This window comes from Euprymna scolopes, chromosome 24 (genome assembly GCF_053919585.1).
Source record: "Euprymna scolopes isolate OS-2025 chromosome 24, ASM5391958v1, whole genome shotgun sequence".
NCBI lineage: Eukaryota > Metazoa > Mollusca > Cephalopoda > Sepiida > Sepiolidae > Euprymna > Euprymna scolopes.
The window spans coordinates 75,727,098-75,752,653 of NC_136505.1; the positions used below are offsets into that span (position 1 = coordinate 75,727,098).

The 25,556-nt window shown below is 34.2% G+C and overlaps 1 protein-coding gene across 2 annotated transcripts in view; it reads left to right on the forward strand.

The window, feature by feature from the left end:
• The window catches only part of LOC145246772 (sugar phosphate exchanger 3-like), a 105,411-nt gene that overhangs the window by 7,939 nt on the left and 71,916 nt on the right, over positions 1 to 25,556 (forward strand). Inside the window, exons 2-4 of one of the 2 annotated variants that reach the window (XM_080108555.1) lie at positions 14,820 to 14,912; positions 20,607 to 20,687; positions 24,775 to 24,843. In XM_080108555.1, the coding sequence (XP_079964681.1) occupies positions 14,820 to 14,912; positions 20,607 to 20,687; positions 24,775 to 24,843 (243 nt within the window). The remainder of the gene's footprint in view (positions 1 to 14,819; positions 14,913 to 20,606; positions 20,688 to 24,774; positions 24,844 to 25,556) is intronic. The other variant, XM_080108556.1, reaches the window with a different exon arrangement.

Here is a 25,556-nt window from a genome sequence, read left to right on the forward strand (position 1 = left end):
ATGCATGCAAAACATATTTAGATGTATACAAAACATATTTAGATGTATACAAAACATATTTAGATGTATACAAAACATATTTAGATGTATGCAAAACATATTTAGATGTATGCAAAACATATTTAGATGTATGCAAACCATATTTAGATGTATGCAAACCATATTTAGATGTATGCAAACCATATTTAGATGTATGCAAAACATATTTAGATGTATGCAAAACATATTTAGATGTATGCAAAACATATTTAGATGTATACAAAACAAATTTAGATGTATACAGAACATATTTAAATGTATACAAAACATATTTAGAAGTATACAAAACATATTTAGATGTATGCAAACCATATTTAGATGTATGCAAACCATATTTAGATGTATGCAAACCATATTTAGATGTATGCAAACCATATTTAGATGTATGCAAACCATATTTAGATGTATGCAAAACATATTTAGATGTATGCAAAACATATTTAGAAGTATGCAAAACATATTTAGAAGTATGCAAAACATATTTAGAAGTATGCAAAACATATTTAGAAGTATGCAAAACATATTTAGAAGTATGCAAAACATATTTAGAAGTATGCAAAACATATTTAGAAGTATGCAAAACATATTTAGAAGTATGCAAAACATATTTAGAAGTATGCAAAACATATTTAGATGTATGCAAAACATATTTAGATGTATGCAAAACATATTTAGATGTATGCAAAACATATTTAGATGTATGCAAAACATATTTAGATGTATGCAAAACATATTTAGATGTATGCAAAACATATTTAGATGTATGCAAAACATATTTAGATGTATGCAAAACATATTTAGATGTATGCAAAACATATTTAGATGTTGCAAAACATTTATATACATAAAGCATATTTAGATGTATACAAAACATATTTATATACATGCAAAACATATTTAGATGAATGCAAAACATATTTAGATGAATGCAAAACATATTTAGATGTATACAAAACATATTTAGATGTATACAAAACATATTTAGATGTATACAAAACATATTTAGATGTATACAAAACATATTTAGATGTATACAAAACATATTTATGTACATACAAAACATATTTATGTACATACAAAACATATTTATGTACATACAAAACATATTTATGTACATACAAAACATATTTATGTACATACAAAACATATTTATGTACATGCAAAACATATTTAGATGCATGCAAAACATATTTAGATGCATGCAAAACATATTTAGATGTATGCAAAACATATTTAGATGTATGCAAAACATATTTAGATGTATACAAAACATATTTAGATGTATACAAAACATATTTAGATGTATACAAAACATATTTAGATGTATACAAAACATATTTAGATGTATACAAAACATATTTAGATGTATACAAAACATATTTAGATGCATACAAAACATATTTATGTACATACAAAACATATTTAGATGCATGCAAAACATATTTATGTACATACAAAACATATTTAGATGCATGCAAAACATATTTAGATGCATGCAAAATATATTTAGATGTATACAAAACATTTAGATGTATACAAAACATTTAGATGTATACAAAACATTTAGATGCATACAAAACATATTTATGTACATACAAAACATATTTAAATGCATGCAAAACATTGAGATGAATGCAAAACATATTTAGATGAATGCAAAACATATTTAGATTATGCAAAACATATTTAGATTATGCAAAACATATTTAGATTATGCAAAACATATTTAGATTATGCAAAACATATTTAGATGAATGCAAAACATATTTAGATGAATGCAAAACATATTTAGATGAATGCAAAACATATTTAAATGAATGCAAAACATATTTAGATTATGCAAAACATATTTAGATGAATGCAAAACATATTTAGATGAATGCAAAACATATTTAGATTATGCAAAACATATTTAGATTATGCAAAACCTTTAGATTAATGCAAAACATATTTAGATGAATGCAAAACATATTTAGATGAATGCAAAACATATTTAGATGAATGCAAAACATATTTAGATGAATGCAAAACATATTTAGATTATGCAAAACATATTTAGATTATGCAAAACATATTTAGATGAATGCAAAACATATTTAGATGAATGCAAAACATATTTAGATGAATGCAAAACATATTTAGATGAATGCAAAACATATTTAGATGAATGCAAAACATATTTAGATTATGCAAAACATATTTAGATTATGCAAAACATATTTAGATGAATGCAAAACATATTTAGATGAATGCAAAACATATTTAGATGAATGCAAAACATATTTAGATGTATGCAAAACATATTTAGATGTATGCAAAACATATTTAGATGTATGCAAAACATATTTAGATGTATGCAAAACATATTTAGATGAATGCAAAACATATTTAGATGAATGCAAAACATATTTAGATGAATGCAAAACATATTTAGATGAATGCAAAACATATTTAGATGAATGCAAAACATATTTAGATGAATGCAAAACATATTTAGATGAATGCAAAACATATTTAGATGAATGCAAAACATATTTAGATTATGCAAAACATATTTAGATTATGCAAAACATATTTAGATGTATGCAAAACATATTTAGATTATGCAAAACATATTTAGATGAATGCAAAACATATTTAGATGAATGCAAAACATATTTAGATGAATGCAAAACATATTTAGATGAATGCAAAACATATTTAGATGAATGCAAAACATGTTTAGATGAATGCAAAACATATTTAGATGTTGCAAAACATATTTAGATGTTGCAAAACATTTATATTCATAAAACATATTTAGATGTATACAAAACATTTATATACATACAAAACATATTTAGATGCATACAAAACATATTTAGATGCATACAAAACATATTTAGATGCATACAAAACATATTTAGATGTATACAAAACAATTATATACATACAAAACATTTAGATGTATGCAAAACATATTTAGATGTATATAAATGTTTTGTATACATCTAAATATGTTTGCAAAACATATTTAGATGTATACAAAACATATTTAGATGTAAGCAAAATATTTAGATGCATACAAGACATATTAAGATAAATGTAAGACATATTAAGATAAATGTAAGACATATTAAGATAAATGTAAGACATATTAAGATAAATGTAAGACATATTAAGATAAATGTAAGACATATTTAGATAAATGTAAGACATATTTAGATAAATGTAAGACATATTTAGATAAATGTAAGACATATTTAGATAAATGTAAGACATATTTAGATAAATGTAAGACATATTTAGATAAATGTAAGACATATTTAGATGTATACAAAACATATTTAGATGCATACAAAACATTTCGATGCATACAAAACATCAGGAAGTATTTTAGGGGAACAAATGTAGGTTCATTACTCTCCTAATAATTTAATTAATAATCACAAGAACAACAAAACACCTTGAAACAAGTAACAACAAAAGGGGTTTATTGCAGAACAAAGACGAGATTGTTTCTCGAACTGAAAAGAAAGAAAGGGCAAAGGAATCTGCCTGGCTGGGTGTCGTCTGCTGATGGTTGGGTAGGTGAGCGATGGATGGCAGTAGCTAGTGAGTAGCGGTGTTAGGAGTGCTGTGAGAGAGATCTGTTCTGGTCGCTGGCTGGTGTCTCTCTGCCCAAATCAGCTGAGTTTCCAAAGGCCTAAAAATAGTCCTTTAGGGGACAGCTAAAATCAATGCACTCTGCGGTTGGTCAGTCTTGCCAAATCACGTTGGCAAAGGGCATTGATCTGCATATATAAAATAGTTTGTTAACCGCTACATCTTAATCAAATGTTCTGCCACACTCAAAAAGTCAATTCACGATGATCCCCAGTGTGGTACGACATTGACCAACAGGAGATTAAGGAAATCCCACTCCATTTATTTCCATGGCAATAGGTTAAAATACAAAGATGGAATTGTCACAATGTAGAGAGCTTTTCAGTTTTTAAGAGTTGCCGCCCTTGGATCGAGTTTGTTAATTCTTTTCGACAGTAAATAAAAACGCCTAGTAAAATATACCTCGTGTGTTCGTTCTTATCAATATTGTGCCATCCAATATAAAATATTACATGGTGGCAGCAAGCTGGAACTGACTGATTTGCAATTAACTCATGGAAAAAAAAAGCGGATGTAAATATATCACAAAGTGAATACATCAAGATAAGTTTTTTCCCTTTAAAAAAAATGGCGACGTCTAATATTCCACTACCGATGTTAGACTGAACGAATAAACATGAAGCCTTCAGTGAATGGATTGACTTTGTCATCCTTTTTCATAATCAACAATGTGGAGGGAAAAATGAAATGTAACTATATTTTAATCTCTATATAAATAAAATGAACTCATTTTTTCCCGTCGGATTTTGACCTTAATAGGATTAAATATCAAGATATTTCATGCAAATATAATATGCACAAACGGCAGAACAATATCTGAGGTGTGTTATAGGCTTATTATTTCTCAAATTCCTCGATAATCTTAGATTTCTATACTTTTTCTGCTGAGAAGTCACGGCCAAAATCGGTTAAGATCAATGGAAGTGGTAAAATATTTTCTCTCTAATAAATTCCTCCTCCCCCTGCCACCACTTAACACCGTTTGGGGATCGTTCACAAGGAACAGTTGAGAAGAGAACACCGGTTTGGCTTCGTAGTTCTTTCATGTGAAGTTATTTAAAATCATTAAACTAAGCTGCAGTGCTCTGTGGCGTAGTGGTTAGCGTGCTGGACAATTCACATTATATTTTCACGTTCGCGCCGACCTACCGTAGTCTTTTTTTTTTTTTTCCTAAACAACTGGAATGGACTTTTCTTGGTGGCCGAACTGTTAATGTTGCAGATGTTTGTTTTTTTTGTTTTTTTTTTCACACTTTATTTTCCTACTTTTACTCATGACTCCGGGTTTGATCCTTCCTACTTACCTACCATAACATTTTTTAAAACTCCCCCCCCCCCGTCCCGGAAACAAACACTCGGGCAACGCCGGGTACCCCCGCTAGTTAGGAATAAAGGGTCGAGAGGTTATAAAAAATGCAGATCTCAGTAACAAACAAAAAAAATTTTCAAAAACGTGTTTAAAGATTTTGAATGTAACAATGGGTTTTAACTGAAGATGTTTACAGAAATTAGCTAAGTTAAAAATAAACAAAATGACCTTCAACAGTTGCATATGTAACAGAGGTCACACATTAGGAGACGTGTGCTTTTGATGTAATGGAACTGACAGGTCAAGAGGTCAAGAAGATTAGATTGAAGAGTTGGGGTTTGGTCACGAAAGTGAACAGACGTGCTTCAAACCTGAGAAGCGGAGCTGAAAGAACAAGCACGTAGAGACATAATGCAGACTCCTGGTGAAGACTACTGAGACAGCTGAAATAAATTTATATTTGAAAAAATATAGTGTTGTTCTGTAGTTTCACAAAAGAAGAAAAAACAGGTGTCTCAATCAGTTATGGTGTTGGCCGTTTCATGTTTCATCACAGAGCCCAGCAGTGAACTCTTGGTTAAAGAAAAGATATGAAGCATATTCTTCTTATAAAATATGATATCTTTATGTAAATATGAACTGTAATATATCCCCATATGATACCTCACCGTATCATATATGTCTAGACATCAATTTGATATGTGGCTATACTACATAAATCATCCTCTTCTGGCTACCCCACAATGTAACATACCAACATCAACAAACTGTGAGAACAAGAAAACTCCCAACAAAATATAAGGATTTTATTATGTATAAATAAAAAAATAAATGAAATAATTTTACTTGAGATGTCATAAGGTAGAGAGCTCTTTAGTTTTTAAGGGTTGCTGCCCTTGGATCGATTTTGTTAACTCTTTTCGTAAATAAAAATGTCTAGTAAACTATACCTCATGCGTTCATTTTTATCAATATTGTGCCATCCAATATAAAATATTACAGAATAAAAAGTATATGTCAGGAAATTCCATTATGGTGGACCGTTAAGGCTTGCAGAACTGTGTTTAGAAATTCAACTTCTTAATGGTTGATTATAATTCTTAAAAAAAATGTTGTAAATGTTTGTTTTCGTAATTTCTCTGTCGTTATATGAAGAATCCAACCTTTTTCTCCTCGTTTCTCAGAAAATGAAAAAAATATGAATTTTCTTCATATTATTTGAATTACTCGGACTATTGTTTTCATCTTGAATGTTATTCACAAAATATTTCAGCTGATGTAAACTCTCGATCCTCATCTAAAAACTTTTCGAACATTAATTTCATCCTTTTAAAATTTATTTATCCTAGATAAGTTATCTATGCAATAAAAATGCTACATTGACATGGAAATTTGAAAAAATATCAAATGTTGTTTTTTGTTTTGTTTTTTACTTTTTTACATTTTTTGTTTTTGTTTATATATATTTTTTTTTTACTTTTTTACATTTTTGTTCATTTTTTTTTAATTATTTGCTCATCTTTTGGCCGTAAATGACGTAAATGCCCAAAGAATGAAGTGGTTTGAGTTTGCCAGTTTGAAATGACTACATATGGTGCAAAGTCATAATCCTAACATGTGTTACAGTAGGAACAAAATTAACTCCAGCATTACTCTGTCCCCGCCACCCTCCTTTCTTGGTGCAAATAGATGGCCTTAGAGTGGAGACAGATTTTTAAATAAATATTTAGTTTTTTACTTACAAGTAAAAGGCTAGAAAGAAAAACTATAAAAATCGATTGTGTAAACAGAAATAGCTTTTTCTTACAATTGATTTTTTTTAGTTCACACAGTCCGCTGACAAATGTGAACCATTGATTGTTCTGTAAAAGACAAAAAAATTGAAAGAATAATTTTACTTCTTGATTCAAACACGACTTATGTCACATATTCAGTCTAATGTCTATGGTACATGTTGGCTTGCATGATGTTTTAACATCTGGCTTACATGCTGGCTTTAAAAAATTGACTTCCAAATTAACACATCTCTGGCCAGGTGTTTATTCAGCCTTATTTCGTTTGGGTTCAATTTTATCACTTCCTTCCATGTTTTCTTTGTCCTCTGAACTTCAACCCTTTTGCATGTATTAACACAAGAAATCCTTTATTTTAACATGGCCATATCATTAAAATCTATTTTTCTATACATACTACCCTATAATGTCCACCATGTTTAATTTTTGTTTTTTTGCCTTTTGATTAAGGGCAAAGTGTAGTATCTGTTCTGATACTACACTTTATCTTTTCTGTCTTCAACTAATAAAGAAGAAATATTTTTAGACTTAGGCATTTGGGTGGGGGGACGAATCCAGACTGCTCCTTCTTAGGGAGCTGGATTTTCTCTGCATTAAAAGCCGACCTTATATCTTACTCTGCCCTTGTGAGGAAGCAAGTCAGTAGGAATTCTGGTAAAAAAATAAAGTTGTACATGAATATAAAATGTCACAAACGAAAATCAAAATCTTTCTCTCATAATTCACCTTGTTTAAAAAGTAAATCTCAAACATTCAAATTAGTTTTCATTGTGTATCACTTTTTTTCATTGATTTCTTTCATTAACTTACAACCAAAAACTGTGAAAGTCACAAAACCTTAAAAAAAAGAAAAACGCCCTCTTCAAATTTAGAACACTTTAAACCACTAGTTGGGTTATTTATCACACTGGAAGTGAGATTAAAACATTGAAATCAAAATAGAAAAGCAATAGCCTTTGTTTATACATGGATCATCTCTTCTGAGCGACATAAGTTTAGCTAATTTGCATATTGTTTTGTGAAAGAACATCTCATTCACTATTCATTCTTATTGTTTTTTTTTTAATTCAATGATGTTTTTTTTTATATTGTGGATAATTATTTTAAGTGAGAAATGTCTTTCAAGTCTTTTCCAGTCAATTTGTGGGGAAAATAGAAACGGACATACACACGACCTATGAAGCATCCACGTGTCTGTTTGTCATGCACGTTTGACAGGAAAAAGAAAAAGCAAGATGGCATCTGTGATATTTAATAGAAACGGTCTCGTGTAATCTCGCGAGATTCACGTGGATGAATGTAATATAAAGCAGGCCGCTTGGAAGTGTGCAGAGAGAGCTTTGGCTGTTCAGATGCTAAACAGGTGACGTTACAAGACAGACGGTTACTCAGTGCATTGGGACGAGTGAAGGAGGTTCCTGTTCAACACAATTTTCTCAGAGTTGCGCTCCAATTCTACAATTATAAATTAAAAGCAAAATTCCCCAGCCCCTACAGCTACACCCCCTTCCCAGGCTAAACACTCATATATGCACATTGCAGCCAAGCAAATATGTCAATGAGTATTCCTGCTTGCATCTCCCCTTATAAATTTATGAAATTAAATTCTGCCATAATGCATTTTATTCTGTCATTAAATTGTAAAAACATTTTATTCTGTCATTAAATTGTAAAAAACAAAACACATACCACAATCCAGCAAACAAGTCAATGTTACCTCTGCCCCAAAATAATTTTTTACAAATACGTTTTTAGGTAATCAATTGGAAAAATTCCTGTCCCAGAATCAGCAAAATAAATTCTTCCAAACTTTGTCTCTTTATGAACATTAAAATTAACGTACGATGATAATGAACCTTATGTCTAGAATTTTTATTCTAATTTTCATCAAAATTCATTACATGATTTTGATTCTAGAAAATATATGTGGCTTTTTTTTTTTTTTTTTTTGTTGTTACATTTTCACCCCAAACAAGGCACATTGCCACTTGGATGTAGGGGGCTACTATCAGGGACATAAGCTACAGGGGTACTATGTAGAGAGTTGGGCAACAAAATGTCTGTTCACGTTACACTTGAACTTCTGCATGTCAGTACAGTTGGGGAAGCAGGAACCTGGAAGGGAATTCCAAAGTCTAGCGGTTCTGGGGAAGAAACTACTGGAGAAGAAGGCTCTCTTACATCTAGGATCTCAAGTGTGAAGGGGTGGAATTTTGCTGCTCGTCAGATTTGTCGGGGGTATTTACATCGAAGGAGTACAAGTGCTTGCAGTCCGTCAAAGCATTCACCGTTAAAATACTTGTAGAACAAACAGAGGGATGCAACATTTCGTTAATGGGAAAAGAGGCTGAAGCTTAGATGACAGTTCAGGACGTATCAGGTTGGCGACTCTCTTTTGAACCTTGTCTAGGAGTGAGAGATTAGTAACAGATGCACCAGCCCAAATACGACAACAATACTCCATACATGGGCGAATGGTGGCCTTATAGAGGTACAGGATACTTTCGGGGGTTAGTAGCTTTCTAGCACATTAGAGAGAACCTACCTTTTTCGCAGTGGTCCTGGCAATGCTCTCAATGTAATTATTCCAACACATGTTTCCTGTGAACGTTAGACCAAGGAGTTTAAAAGATGTACTCTCAGATAAAGAGTCGTTGGCCATTGATATTGGTGGTAGAGTAGGTTTCTTGTAGTTATTGAAGGAAACAAGTTTAGTCTTAGCAGCATTGAATGTGACCATCCATTTTTGTCCCCATTCCACTACAGATTGGAGGTCATCCTCTAGTGTTTCTGCCATTTCTTTAGATATGTGTTCATTTGATTTCCTGTCGTGCCTGTTATAGAGTGTGGTGTCATCAGTATATATACCGATCTCACAGACAATTTTGTCAGGGAGGTCATTTATGAATATTAGGAATAATAGAGGTCCAAGAATAGACCCCTGAGGCTCTCCCGCATTTATATCGTATTGTTCAGATATACGACCATCGCGGACAACCTGGATTTTTCTCTTATCTAAGAAGGATTTAATTATGTTAAGTATTCTTCCAGTGATACCGTATGATCTGAATTTCTTGAGAAGACCTTCATGCCATACCCTGTCAAAAGCCTTAGATATATCTAGAGCTACCTCTCTACCCTCCTCTGCTTTGTCCTGTGAATGGTATATACGCTCAGAGATTACAGTTAGAATGTCTGCTGTGGAACGGGCTTGCTAAATCCATATTGTTGGTTGGTCAGAAGTTTAGCATCTGTAAGGTGATGAACTAGAGCTTGGTTAATTATGGACTCAAATATTTTGGCAAAAAATGGGAGGAAGCTAATGGGGTGGTAATTTACTTTAATTTCGTCAGAATTTTTGAAAACTCATACCACAGAAGCAGTTTTCCAGCAGGCAGGAAAGCAAGATTCATTAAGGCATTTGTTGTAAAGTTTGGAGAGAACTGGAGCTACTTTGGCGGAGCACTTTTTGATAGCAATCTTTTTGATTGGTTTTCAGCCAAAAATTTCTCTGTTAAGGGGTCAAAGTTCACCGATTTGACCTTTGAGAACTCTACCAAACTCCTCCGCCAATTTTGGGTCTAAACACTTGAAATTTTAGATATAGGTTAGTTGGACATGGATCTAACTTTATAATTTGATTTGAGCCCAAAACAATAAATGTTAAGGGGTCATAATTGGGGTCAAAGATTTTTAAAAATTGACCTCAGCGATCTCTACCAAATTACTCAGCCAATTTTTGGTCTAAACATTTGAAATTTTACATAAAATATATTCAGATATAGGGCAAAATTTTTAATCATTTTTTGCTGAAAATTTGGCTGCCAAGGAGTCAAAATTCCAAAGATTTTACCTTTGCAAACTATTAAGCCAATTTTGGGTCTAAACATTTGAAATTTTATGTAAAGGGTATTCAGACATGCAGCAAGCATAATATTTGGTATACAGTTTTAATTATGTATTTTTTAAGAAAGCTATTTATGTCAATGGAATAAGAAAGCTATTTATTATGTCAATGGAATAAGAAAGCTATTTATTATGTCAATGGAATAAGAAAGCTATTTATTATGTCAATGGAATAAGAAAGCTATTTATTATGTCAATGGAATAAGAAAGCTATTTATTATGTCAATGGAATAAGAAAGCTATTTATTATGTCAATGGAATAAGAAAGCTATTTATTATGTCAATGGAATAAGAAAGCTATTTATTATGTCAATGGAATAAGAAAGCTATTTATTATGTCAATGGAATAAGAAAGCTATTTATTATGTCAATGGAATAAGAAAGCTATTTATTATGTCGATGGAATAAGAAAGCTATTTATGTCGATGGAATAAGAAAGCTATTTATGTCGATGGAATAAGAAAGCTATTTATTATGTCAATGGAATAAGAAAGCTATTTATGTCAATGGAATAAGGTGTAAAATATATGAAGAAAAGTCACTTCTATTCTCTTAGTTTGTCATTGATTATTTCTGTAAACTGTCGGGTATATGGTTAGAAAAGAAGACAAAAAAAAGTCAACCCCCAAGAAGTTGTCCCTCAGAGGCCTCAACGTGAGAGGAGGAGGCCTGCTTGGATGAAGGATTATGAAGTGTATTATTGGTCTCAAAGATCAGGGGGGGCGTGTGGGATATATGGTTAGAAAAGAAGAAAAAAAAAAAAAAGAAACGTACCGGGCGTATCTGCATCGCTCTTTGGGAAAGAAGGAAAGGATGGCCAGCACATTTGTATACGCAAAGGGCATCTTGGGAAGGCAGAGCATGATGGGAGAAGCTATGTTTTTTTCCTGTCTCTTCCTTTTTTTCTAGATAGGAGGATATAAAAGCAGGGAAAAATTCCCTGGGGGAGCAGAGCGAAAAGAGTCGTGAACATCTTCTCTTGAAAAGAATTTTGTATTGCTGACGTTCGGATTGTGCGGTGTGACATTGGTGGCGAGAGGCCAGGTGTGGTTGATTGGAAAAGAAGAGGGCAGAAACGTGCTGTTGTCGAGAGAGTGACTCACTCCTTCCCGAACCCCAGAACCGAATCCTGATTATAACCCTAGAAGCTATTTCGGCGAGTCAAGCAGGTTAACATGGCTGACTGGATTTCAGAGAATTAAACAGATATGTAGCCTGCCACACTGGAAAGGGGATTGATGTATGCGAAGAGGTGATGAGGATGTGGAGGAGAATGAAGCAGGCCACTAAGATTGTCGACCTGAAGTTGGCTTATCTCCAGGTCCATGTAGATAAAAAACTCTGGAAACATCAATTGGTCCGGTACAAGGAGAAGTTGTATTGCCTGACGAGGTTAGGCTTTGGGCTGAGCTCAGCCCAAAAAATTATGACTGCCGTGCTGAAGACGGTGCTGAGTAAAGACTGTACAGTGGACAAGGCCACTAGTTCGTACATTGACGACATTCTCGTGGAGGAAGCAGAGGTGACAGCAGAGAAAGTGAGAGGCCATGTCGTGAGGTATGGGTTGACTGCAAAACCGGCGGAGTCCCTGGATGGAGGAGCGGCGTTGGGGTTGAAACTATGCCGATATGGCAAAGGAAGCTTTGTCTTTAGATGAGGGAATGCAATACTCGAAATCGGAACCAACCTGACAAAACGAGAACTCTTCTCGGTCTGCAGGAGACTGGTGGGACACTATCCAATCGCCGGCTGGCTCAGGATAGCGTGCAGTTATTAAACAACAAACGGGCACTGATGGCTGTGAGGGCCGTGTGACAAAGGAGGTCACGAACATGCTACAGGAAATCATCGTGATAGTGACGGAAGAAGACCCAGTAAAGGAGGAATGGTACGTCAGCGGGGGTGATTTGGTGTGATGCCAGCAGTCTGGCATTGGGTGTTGTATTAGAGATGGGAGGCATAACTGTGGAAAATGCGGCATGGTTAAGGAAGAAAAACGACTATTCCCATATCAACGGAGCCAAACTGGAGGCCGCTATGAAAGGAATCAATCTGGCCCTGAAGTGGGGATTGAAAACGATTGAAATCAAATCCGATTCGGCAACGGTAGTTTCATGAATCAGGTCAGCAGTGATTGGCGATAAGAGAGTTAGGACCAGAGTTGCTGAAAAAATGCTGATCAAGCACAGGCTTGGAGCACTTGCAGATTTGATAGCGGAATTCCAGTTGAAGGTATCTGTAGTGCTGATCCCATCAGAAAAGAACAAAGCGGATTCGATGACACGGGTAAAGAAGGCCTGACTGCAAGAGAGAAAGGAGGTTTCCTCAGTATGCTGTGCAGGAGAGGAAGTTAAAAAGTTACATGAAATGCACCACTTTGGTCAAGAACGGACATTATTCCTGGCAAGAGATGTTTATCCGGAAACCACCAAGAAGGAGGTCAGGGAGGTAGTGGAGCACTGTATGGAGTGCCAATCGATAGACCCCAGACCATCCAGACATGAAGCAGGAGAGTTACACATTGCAGAGGACTGGAAGCGATTGGCCATTGATGTGACCCATTATCGCCATAAGCTGTATCTGTCGATGGTCGTCTGTGGACCGAGGAAGTTTGCCGTATGGAGAGAGATCAGGGCAGAAGCTGCATGGGCGATCGGAGGGGTCATCGACGAAATATTTTTGGAGAGAGAGCCGATTGAGAAACTGTTAATGATCAGAAGCCTTTAAAGAGGTGTGTGATAGGTGGGGAGTAAGGCAATTTTTTAGGGCAGCGTATCGGCCGAGTGGCAATGGGATAGTGGAGAGAAATCATCACACCATCAAGGCTGCTGCGGAAAAAGCAACATTTCACCCATGGAGGCGGTGTTTTGGTACAACATCTCACCGAAAACCAGACAAGATGAGACAACTGTTCCTCATAGAGCCATCTTTGCATATAAGTGGCGGCATCCGTGCAACAAAACGGTAGGAATTGAGGGTGAAGAAGCTGCCATTAAAGTGGGCGAGGAGGTGTGGATAAAGCCCCCCAATGCAAAATGTATCACTCGCTGGGGGAGGGGGGTCGTAATGGGAACGCAGTCAAAAAACAACATAATGGTGAATGGCATTCCCCGGCATATCCTAGACCTGCGTCGTGTAACCCTGCCGGTGCGCAGTGATGGCAGTGAAGAGGAGGAAGTCGATATCCACTAAGAAGCTAACGATGCACCCCAATTCGACTTAGCCCCACATTGTGGTTCTTTGCAACTGGACGAGAATGTCTGTAGTGAACCTGAAAATGTCAACCCCCAAGAAGTTGTCCCTCAGAGGCCTCAACATGAGAGGAGGAGGCCTGCTTGGATGAAAGATTATGAAGTGTCTTATTGATCTCAAAGATCAGGGGGGCGTGTGGGGTATATGGTTAGAAAAGAAGAAAAAAAAAAAAAAAAGAAACATACCGGGCGTATCTGCATCGCGCTTTGGAAAAGAAGGAAAGGATGGCCAGCGCATTTGTATACGCGAAGGGCATCTTGGGAAGGCAAAGCATGATGGGAGAAGCTATTTTTTTTTCCTGTCTCTTTTTTTTTCTAGATAGGAGGATATAAAAGCAGGGAAAAATTCCCTGGGGGAGCAGAGCGAAAAGAGTTGTGAACATCTCTTGAAAAGAATTTTGTATTGCTGAACGTTCGGATTGTGCGGTGTGACATTGGTGGCGAGAGGCCAGGTGTGGTCGATTGGAAAAGAAGAGGGCAGGAATGTACTGTTGTTGAGAGAGTGACTCACTCCTTCTCGAATCCCAGAACCGAATCCTTGAATCTGTTTCGATAAAAAGTAATCTTTCAAATCTGTTTCGATAAAAAGTAATCTTTCAAATCTGTTTCGATAAAAAGTAATCTTTCAAATCATTTCCATTTTACTGATTTCTCTATTCAGACCACGAACGATATTTCATTTTGGAAGAGAAATTTTTTTTTTTTTTTTTTTTACCTTATACTTTAATGTTATACATATCTCCTTAGAGGTGGTTGAATGAGTTTCAGTTTTGTTTTGGTTTTCAAAAAAAACTCAACCCAACTAAACTTTGTACATTTTTTTAAATTTTCAATCACAGTTTATTAATTTTCTTTTCTTTTCTTTTTTTTAATTAGATAAAAACTGATCTGGAGACGTCCTTGAAGTTATCCAAAACACAGTTAGGATGGTTGGATACAGCCCTTCTTTTACCGTATGCAGTCATCCAGGTATCTAATTATATAATTTGCTTTGTTCCTTTCAAGGTTTCAAGCTTGAGAAAGAAGTCTACATCATTTTTCAATTTGAGGAAGCTGGCATAGTTTGTTTGATAGAATTCAATACAGCATCAGTCAAAGCAATCACCAATTTAATTTTAATTTTATACATTTCAATAATGCATTGAAATTCAATGAGAAATAACTAACAAGAGTTACAGATGATAAATTTAATTTTAATTGTTAAAAAAAAGGGTGAGGAAAGAAAAGGAAGTTTAGAAAATGTTGGAATTAAACTTGGGTTGGATTGTTTGAATTAAAAAAAAATAAGTTTCAAAGCCAGTGAAATATTTTTAATAAAAATAAAATCCAAAATTTCATTTTCTCTCTCTCTCTCTCTCTCTCTCTCTCTCTCTCTCTCTCTCTCTCTCTCTCTAGTTATAGGTGAAATAATATTAATACTTGTTATGATCTTTTTGGTATCCCTATGATAGTATGATGACAAAAAATTGGAAGATTATGTGCTTGATAAGAACTGGAAATTGTACAACACCAAGCAAAACAATGTGTAGTAACAGCAGTTCATATCAAGAGGAGATGGACAGTTTAAAAGAAACCCTCTAGTAAAACAACTATTCAGTGTGCATGACATCGGCTCTAAGAAATCTGGACCAAACACAAAAGGGCACCACTCAGAAAATGACCACTGTTTTTATACATTATATATGAAGGGTTTGTCTGAAAAACTTCAACGAATATTTAATCCATATGACATCAGGATAGTATTCAGGTGTGATTCAACTTTCCAGAAACAGCTTGTGAGAGTTAAGCCCCCTACAAAAATAAATTATGACTAAGAACTGTGTATATGAAATCCCATGTAAATGTGAAAAACTGTACAAAGGTAAGACGTGTCGTCCATTGAAAGTGCGATTAGAAGAATATTGAAAAGTCGTAGTACATAGAGAGACTGAAAAGTCAGGTATAGCTGACCATGTCTGGAAGGAAAAGGGAAACGATCTACCATTATAGGATGTAGTAAAGATTATAGACAGAGAGGAACAGTGGAGAGTATGACTACTCAAAGAAGCAGCATATATGCTGGGAGACAACCAATTACTAAGAAGACCTAGTATAGAATTTAATACGATATGGGAACCATTAATTATAAACAATAGATACTATATAAAAGTAATAAGTATAGACATTAATATATATATATATATGTTTTATTTTTTTATTACTGTTTTTACCAAATTATATATATATATATATAGATAGATAGATATACGTTAATATAGAGTAATAACTAGTGATATTTACAAATAGAAATAAAATAGGTTTAAGGCTCCTAAAATTTGTGCCAAAATTGCTCACGTGGCTTATTGGTTAAAGTACTTGGAGAAATCAATTGTAAGAAGTGATTCTCTTGATGGTTGAAGGTTCGATCCTCAGTGTGAGCGACTGAAAAATACAATTGCGAATTACTGATGGAACAAGAGCATGCTACCCCCGTGAAGTAAATAAAGGGTTCCGCTCGAAATTACATCCAAATTCCCAAGTTCAGCATACCTGAAGATGCTCGGCAGTTACTTCGACTAAAACGTTGTGAAAATTACACTCAAGATGAGAACAGTGGTCCAAATAATACAAAGAATGCAACTGTTTTGTGGAATGAATACAATATTTACATGACAGAAGTCTATTTCTGATAATACAAGAAGCTTTGGATGATGTCTACAAAGCATCGAACATTAAGAGCAGTATTGATCGAAGGAAAAACCCAAAATTATCTCTTTATATATACTTAACTGACATCTCTAAAATGAATGGAAACTGAGACAATTACAGACAAGGAATGAAATAACAGTAAATTTATTAAAAATGTGGAAGACTTTAAGCCATTTACAACCATGATAAACTAGAAAGAAACCCCATGATTTTCAGTCAATTAGAGGTAGAAATAAAGAATTATAAAGAAACTGAAAAGAATCAAGAATCGACAAGTATTATGAAATTCAGAAATGCCCACCAAAAACCAACAAAATCAGCCTTTGCACCAAATAAAAGCTGCAATTTTTCAAAGGGCAGTTTCTCCTACGAAAAAGACAAACATTATCAAATTTGATGTACCCAAATGGAACTGTATTCAATACTAAAAGGGCTACCTGGGTATTAGGCATTTTTAATTAACGTATACCATTACACAATAACAAAAGACCAAGTAATTATTTCTTCCAGAACATGCTGCACTTAAACACATCTGCTTTATTTAGGATATTGAGCACTTTGATAATCTCAAGTCGTCTCTCACTTTCAACAATAATTTGAAGAATGACGTTATAACAGGAAGTAACCCCCCTCTTACCCCCCCCCCTACTCGAATAAAAAGGAGAAGATGAAGTCTGGAAGAATTGTCTAATTAAAACAGTCATCAATCCATGTGATGATAATCTCAAGTCGTCCCCCACTTAACACCATAATTTGAAGAGAAATGATGTCATCACCAGAAGTAACCCCCCACCAACCCTCCCCTCTATGTGAACCAAAAAAGGAGATAATGTCAGGGAGGATTGACTCATGAAACACTCACCAATCCATGTGATGAAAATCACAAGTCATCACCCACTTACCACCATAATATATAAAAGGAATGACATCATATCCAGAAGTTACCGCCCCCTCCCCTGCCTATATTCCTCCCATACTCGAATAAACACAAAATAATGTCTGGGAGGATTATCTCATTAAACACTTGCCAATCCATGTGATGATAATCTCAAGTTGTCCCCAACTTAACACCATAATTTTAAGAAGAATGACGTAATTACCAAAAGTTAACCTTCCCACCTTTCATTCTCCCCCACTTAAATAAAAATAGAAGATGATGTCTTATCAAAACTGCCTGGTATGATTTGTAAACTTGGCATTAAATTTTAAGACACTGCAATGTTCCAGATATCAAATGTTTGCTGCTGAATATTGTTGATGCAATGAAAATAAAACCTTTTAAGAAAAAAATGGTGAAATATCAAAGCAGGTTGCCAGACAAAAAGGCCACCAAAATCCTCTCGCTGGTGCATGGGGCCAATAGGCAAGGAAAACATGCATTGAATTTTGTAGATAATTATTCTGGTTTTATGTCTACTTATTGAATCTAAAGTTCCCAAAAACTTATGGATGTATGCATTAATGGCAGCCGCATCTATATGCAATGGATCTTTTAATAACAGATGAAGCAAAACTCTGTATCAAGTATTCTGCGGTAAAAAAAAAAAAAATTTAGATAGAATGCTTATATTTGGTTAAACTTACTTCGCATTCATAGATAAGAAAAGTAAATTAAATATTAAAAGTGAACAGGGTCTATTTCTAATTTACAACAGAGGTAGACAAAATTAAAACAAGTTCAATGTGTAAAATTTAATTTGAAAAATGAAAATCACTTAGACAAAAAAGATGAATTAATATTTCCAAAACTCCTACATCTAGTGAGAATATCAACATTAACACTGATAGAAATATTGATAATGATGACAACGATGATGTTAAAGTCAAAATTATTGAGAATTATCAACTAGATTATTGCTATTACATGGAAAAATCCACCAAAAAACTTCATTTATGTAATTGATTCAGAAAATTGCCAACACTGGAAAATGACCATGAAGAATGAAATTAATGCTTTAACAGAAAATGATAATCATACATTAGTGCCCCCAGCAAAGGATAAAAATGTAATTTCTTCCCGGCTTTACAAAAAAAGTATCAGGCGTTAAATAGTATAAAGCAATATTTGTTGCGAAATGATTTTCTCAAATTTATAGGATATTTTTCAACCTTTTCACCGACGATAAACTTAACCATAGTCAGAATTTTATTGCAACTTGCATCATTAACATCCATCAAATGGATCTTCAAAAATGCTTATCTAAATGCCCTGATAGTCTGTGAAATTTATACTACCCATTCCAAAGGATTCAAAATGAAAAAAATTGGATATGGAAGCTTAATGGAAGCTCAATATATGGATGAAAGCATAGTTGTAGAAATTGGAATCAAATATTTCATAATTATTTAATCGAACAACAATTCAAACAATTGATTCCTATTCGTGCATTCAAAATTTAAGCAATAAATTACTGATTTTAGTCTTGTAGGTTGATGACGTTTTAGTCGCATAAAATTGTAAAATAGTATTAATAGATGTTAAGAATGGACTAAATAAAAAGTTCAAAATGGCTAATTTCAGTCAGATATGGTAATTTACTTATGAAAAAGGAATTATTAAGATAAATCAATCAAGATACATTGACAAAATCCTATTAAAGTTTGGAATATAAGATTCCAAAATCCATGCTATACCAGTTGAAAATGATATAAATAAAATATGGATCCAGAATCTGAAATAATTGACGATAAACTACATTGAGAGGTCATAGGATGTCTTATATATTTAATGGCAGCCACAAGGCCAGATGTATATTACACATTAACAAAACTGTCACAGAAATTATCAAAACCAACAATTAAGGATTTAGACAGGGCTTGTAGGATTGACTCCCGATGGAGTCCCCCATTTGTGGTTCGATCAGATAATCAATTCATAATTGGGATTTTTCAATTTTTAGGACTGTGGTTGCATGTGGCTCAACTTTATCGAGCCACATGCAACAAGTCGAAAGTAGAAGTGTATCCGTGGGGCCATTAAAGGTAAATTTAACAGGATCGCCGATTAATAGAAAGGTTTCACAAATCCACATCTTTACATAAAAAATGAAATCCAGAAAATAATGACATTCAACAAAGAACACAAAATCATTGTATTAACATAAAATAAATATTAATTGATGTGTTAGGAATATTTTATGTGTTATGAATATTAGTATAAATTGTTCCAACATAAGTGTTTTCTTGTGTTGAATGTTCACAATGAAGGATTATTGAAATGAGGATTTTTGTGAGAATAGCACGAGGTTTGAAATTACTGATTTTTTTATGATCAGAGTGCCGCAGGCTTCAGATTAATGTGACTATTTTCTGAGAAGAACAGTCTAAAAATCCATTCAAGTGAATACATGTGTGTGTGTTCATATCAGAAGAACAGTAGTTTGAAATAAAATTCTTCAAAGGAAGATTTAAAGTTTCGTTCAATGTGGTAATTTTCCATGATGGTAATAAAGTTCATGTGCACTGCACATAATATCAGGTTTTAACGTCTCCCACAGAGTTATCCTGAAGAACATGTGTTGTTCTTGAGAAATTGAAGAGGAAACTGATTGTTCTGTGGCATTCTTGGCAAATGATGTTTTATGTCTAAGTAGACGGAGTTTCCTCAAGCACATGTTGTTGTTGTTGAAAATTTGGAGAGAAAACTGATTTGATTTTTGGCGAATGTTCAGCCTGTTTACTGTGTTTCTGCGCGAGAGAGCATAACATAATTCCTTTTGTTTTATGCGTGCGATGGTCGCATCACGATGTCATGTTTTCCAAGATAAATAATTTTGTAAAAAAAAAAAATTGTTTTTTAAACAAAACAAATTAAAAAGACTCCTGAGTGATGTCAGATACAAATAATTTTGTATAACTTTTCATATATTTTGTTGTCTTTTTGTTTCCATATTTTAAATTTTGCTTCATTGTAAATAATTGTTGTTCTGTTAAAAATTGTTTAGATTTTAAATCTTTGGAATTTTTTATTTTCAGATTCTTCTTGGTTCTGTGGGAGACAAAATTGGTCCAAGAAAAACATTTGGAATCTCTTTGATTTTATCTGGTTTATCGATGGTCAGTATTTGGTTCCATAATCTTCTTATACCTTGCTATTCATTTGTTCTGTGCACACTCCCAAACGCATGTTCAAAAATTTATCTAAGTTATTAATAACTTATTAATAATTTTACTTAAATTAATAATAACTTAATAATAATTTACCTTTCATGCTTAACTAAAACTAATAAGTCTCTTGACTTCCATAGTAATCTTATATTTCTGAAGTTGAGCCATTTATCACACTTGTAAAGACTCACTAGATTGGATGTATGCAAATAACAAACTTGCTACAAGTGAGTATTTTTTAATAACTAGAAAATAGGTCATATAAAGAATTGAAAATATCTCAAGTGTTTTCTTGTTTGAAATAAAATAAGTGGCTCATTAAACGGAGGTTTATACTGAGAACAATCTACTTGAGAAAAGATTGTCTGCAGATAAACCCATTTGAGTAGACAATGAATATCGCTACCATTATCAGCATTCTTATGAAAGTCAAGGGAGGTGAGGTCAGAATTATCTCCCTTAAATATCATGATCATTCAATGTACAGCTAAAAGTTCAATTTATTTTCTAAAAAAAAAATTTACTGGATGAATTTCCATGATTTTTTTTTTTTACACATCTTATCAAGGCCTGGAAGCCACTCGGGGATAAGGGTTATTTTGTGTACAATAATCAATGGGATAATATTGTAGTAATAGTTGGTATTGGAGATTTGATAAAATGTCTTACTTAAGGGGGCGATTAATCAGGAATTTGTTTGTTGGACTTGAAGACATCAAAGTTGTAGTCAGGTGGAAAACAGGCAAGCGACAGAGAATTCCACAGGCGTGCACTTCTCAGAAAGAAGCTTTGTTCATAGAATCTACATTTTGATTTAAGCACAAATAAAGAGTGGAGGAAATTACTGACAGTGGTTTTAGCTAGATGGGTGTTTATCGTGAAGGATTGGCAAGGGGGGGACTAGAGATTGGAGCTCGAACGAGCACTTGCCATGGAAATAACAATAAAACAAAGACATGCTCGCAACGTCTCTTCTGTGTGAGAGAGGTTGCAACAAAGAGAAGAGAGCATCCCCCACTCAGCCACAAAGTCTATTTTGTACTTTGTCAAGGCAGGATAGGCTGTTTTTAGAAGCTCCAGCCCAGATGTGGCTGCAGTACTCCATCTTTGGGTGTACTTGGCTTTTATACAGATAGAGAATTGCATCAGTAGTGAGATATCTTCTGGAGCGGTAGAAGGATCCCATCATTTTCCCAGTGGACTGGGCAACAGACTTGATATACGTGTTCCATTTCAGATCAGGAGTAAAGGTCAAACCCAGGAGCTTGTCAAAACATGAAGCCTCCCGAAGACGAGAGCCATCCATTTCAATTGAAGCTAGATGTGTTGATGTAAAGTTAGGAGCTTGGTTTTAAATGCATTAAAAGTAACCAGCCATCTCTTCCCCCACTGAACCATGCGCTTAAGATCACAGGAGAGGGAATTAGAGAAAGCTTTGTCATTTATGGCCTTTGATGTGTTGCCGTAGATGGTCATGTCATCAGCATAGATATCAACGAATGATTTAAGTATGTGTTTTGGGAGGTTATTGATGTAGATCAGGAAGAGAGTTGGGCCCAGAATGGACCCCTGGGGGACTCCAGCATTAATACTGTGGGCCTCTGATTGCTGCCCATCAACTACTACTCTTATGAACCTATCAGAGAGAAATGATTTAATTATTGCAAAAACATTTCCAGTTATACCGTAGCTGGGAATCTTGTGAAGTAGGCCCTTATGCCATATCTTATCGAATGCCTTTGATATGTCAAGAGCAGTTGCCCTAGAAAGGAAGCCTTTGTCAAGAAATTCACTAATCCTATGTGATATAACTGTTAGGACATCAGCTGTAGATCTAGCAGAACGGAAACCATATTGCATGTCACTAAGCAGGTTATTTCTGCTGAGGTGGTTGATTATTTAATATGGATTCCAGCAACTTACTCATGACACACAAGAGACTCATTGGTCTGTACTGAGAGGGAGATGATTTATCACCTGAATTCTTAAATACAGGGCATACTGTCGACGTTTTACAGTGTGTTGGGAAGCACTTCTCCTTAAGGCAACGTTTAAATAGTTTTGTAAGTATGGGGGCAAGTTCTGGTTGGAGCTTTTTTAGCACTATAACTGGAATGCCGTCAGGGCCAGTTGCTTTACTGGAATCAAGGTTCTTGATTAGCTTGGCGACCTCACGCACAGATATTTGTATGTTGGATAGTGTGTTGCCTGTTGTAGGAGGATATACAGGGAGTTGATGGTCATTGTCTCATAGGGTAGAGTTAGCTTCAAAGTTCTTGGCAAATAGTTTGGGCTTGTCTGATGCTGATGAGATAACCTCCGGTCCATTGATGATGGTTGGGATAGAATGCACGCTTCTGTTCAGGATCCTGTTTGCTATTTGTCAAAACTGGTGGGAATCAAGCCGCTGCTCAACTACTTTGGATTTGACAGACTGAGCATATAGCTCTCTTGCATTTTTTATTACTCTTTTACAGTGGTTGCTGGCAGTCCTGAAAACAGCTTTAGTCTCAGTACATCTATTACGTTGGTAGCTATGGAAAAAGTGATTTCTGTGCGCGATGGCAGCAGCACATTCTTGGGAGAACCATAGCTGGCTGTTAGGTTTTTGTTGGAATTTTTTATATGGTATGAATCGGTCAATGCCTACAATTAACCATTTGGTCAGGTCTGATACTATAGAGGACACATCCTTTTTAAACATGGAATGCAGAGGTAGATCAGATATGAATGTACGGAAGCTATCCCAGTCAGCCATAGAGTATCGATATACAGTACAGTGGAGAGGTACATCTGAAGTCTTATTATATTTCATTTTTATCTTAACTGATACAACTGTGTGGTCGGAGGATCCCAGAGGAGATAGAACGGAACATGAACATAGCTCAAGGGAAGTTGTGAGAAAAACGTCTAGAAGGCTTTTTTTTTTTTTTTTTTTTTTGCATACTGACCGGTAAGATAGGGCACTTGGGTGGGTTCGTGAACAATCTGAGTGAGGTCATAGACAATGGCAAATCATGACAGAACCTCCCCTCATCATCTGTCTTATTTGAGTGGGTCAGCCATTTCACATTATGGACATTGAAGTCATCGCGAATGTGAATGTTAGCCGAAGGATGAGCAGACAGGATGAGATCAATTTTCTCAGATATATTCTTAAAGCCAGTAACCCTGCTGTTGTGGGGGTAATAGAGAGCAAATATAAATGCGGTGGCGTAAGCAAGTGCAACCCGGGAGCACATATAAGGTAAATTAGGGTCTTCTCTGGAGATATCTATACCACATGGGAAGCCATCTTTAATGTAGGTGCATATTCCATGTCCATGGCGATCTTGGGGGTCAGATTTAGATGTTAAGTTAGAGTATCCTTTTATTATGAACTCATCTAGGGAAGTAGTCGGCCCTATGCCAGTTTCACTTAGAAAGAGTAAGTCCGGTTTTGTCTCCTGTAATTGGGTTTCAACCTTTGGAAGGTTGGAACGTAGACCCCTGATGTTGGAGAAGGAAACATGGTAGTAGGGGTCTGTGTTGGAGGATGGGGTTCTAGGTTTATTTGTTTTTTGAGATATTTCATGTTGAGTTTTTGGGGTTTGTGGAACAGGTCGACAAACTTGGTTAGAGTAGGACAGAGAGGGAAAGTAAGAGAGAGAAAGAGGGGGAATTGTTTTTTATTTTCCCTGACATATATGTTACTATTTTTTTCTCTACATCCATATTCAATCTAGGTGCAACCATGGAGAAGTGCTAAATTTTGTTCAATTAATAATTCAATAACCAAACGATACTATAATAATTGATTTTAACTTAAAATCCTACTAAAAATAAGAATTTGATAAGTAAAGAAAACAACAAAAAGTGAAACAAAAATTAAACTGACAATTTTGAAATGTACATTTTGCTATTTAAGATTATATTCAACCTACTTTGGATATTTTATGTTTATAATTTTTTTTTTTTTTTATATTTTTTAAATTTGTAACCGATTGGAATTATCTGTTTTAATGTTTTATCTTTGTTTTTATTTTTCAATTTTTAGATTAGCTTTGGATTTTGGAATAACTTTTACATGTTTTCTATTCTCCTCTTTCTCAATGGTGCTGCACAGGTAAGTGTTTAATTTTTGCAAATCTATATATACAATATTTAATATATAAAATATAGTTAGACGTTCAAAGTAAGCAATGAATCTGATAAATCGATACTTAATTCACACTAGCCTTTTTTTTCTTCCACTATCTTAATTTGTGTTTGCTTAAATTTTTTTCTAATAATAATTCAGTGAGCAAGGATTATGAATAAAATGGAAATTAATCAACAAAAATACTTAAATCCTTTCACCATGTTTTTACATCAAAAAATGTAATTCTTATTAGTTTCATTTTATAAAAAAAAGATGCACAATAGCTTCATATAAAAATCTTTTATCATATTTAAATATAAATAAAAAACCTGTATGCATTTGTAATTATTAAAAATTGTAGATACCTTTCCTCGATGGTTGATTACACAATTTACCAATCAAAATAAAGGGTACTTCTTCATTATAATAGTGCAAATCGAAAAATTGAATATGGTATCTGCTTGTCATGTTGCAATGATGAACATATCCAAAATTTACAAAAAATGAGGTAGAAAATCAATTATTAATGAAAATAGTTTTCGCAGACAACGAAAGTTGAGTTTTGCTAAGATTTTCAGTTTTCAGAAATTACCTCCCTTGTTATGATTTGTCCTCTCCGTTGTTTTAGCAAAAATCAATTTCCACTGATTTTCTTCAAAAATTATTTTCATTAATGATTAATTTTCTACCTTATCATT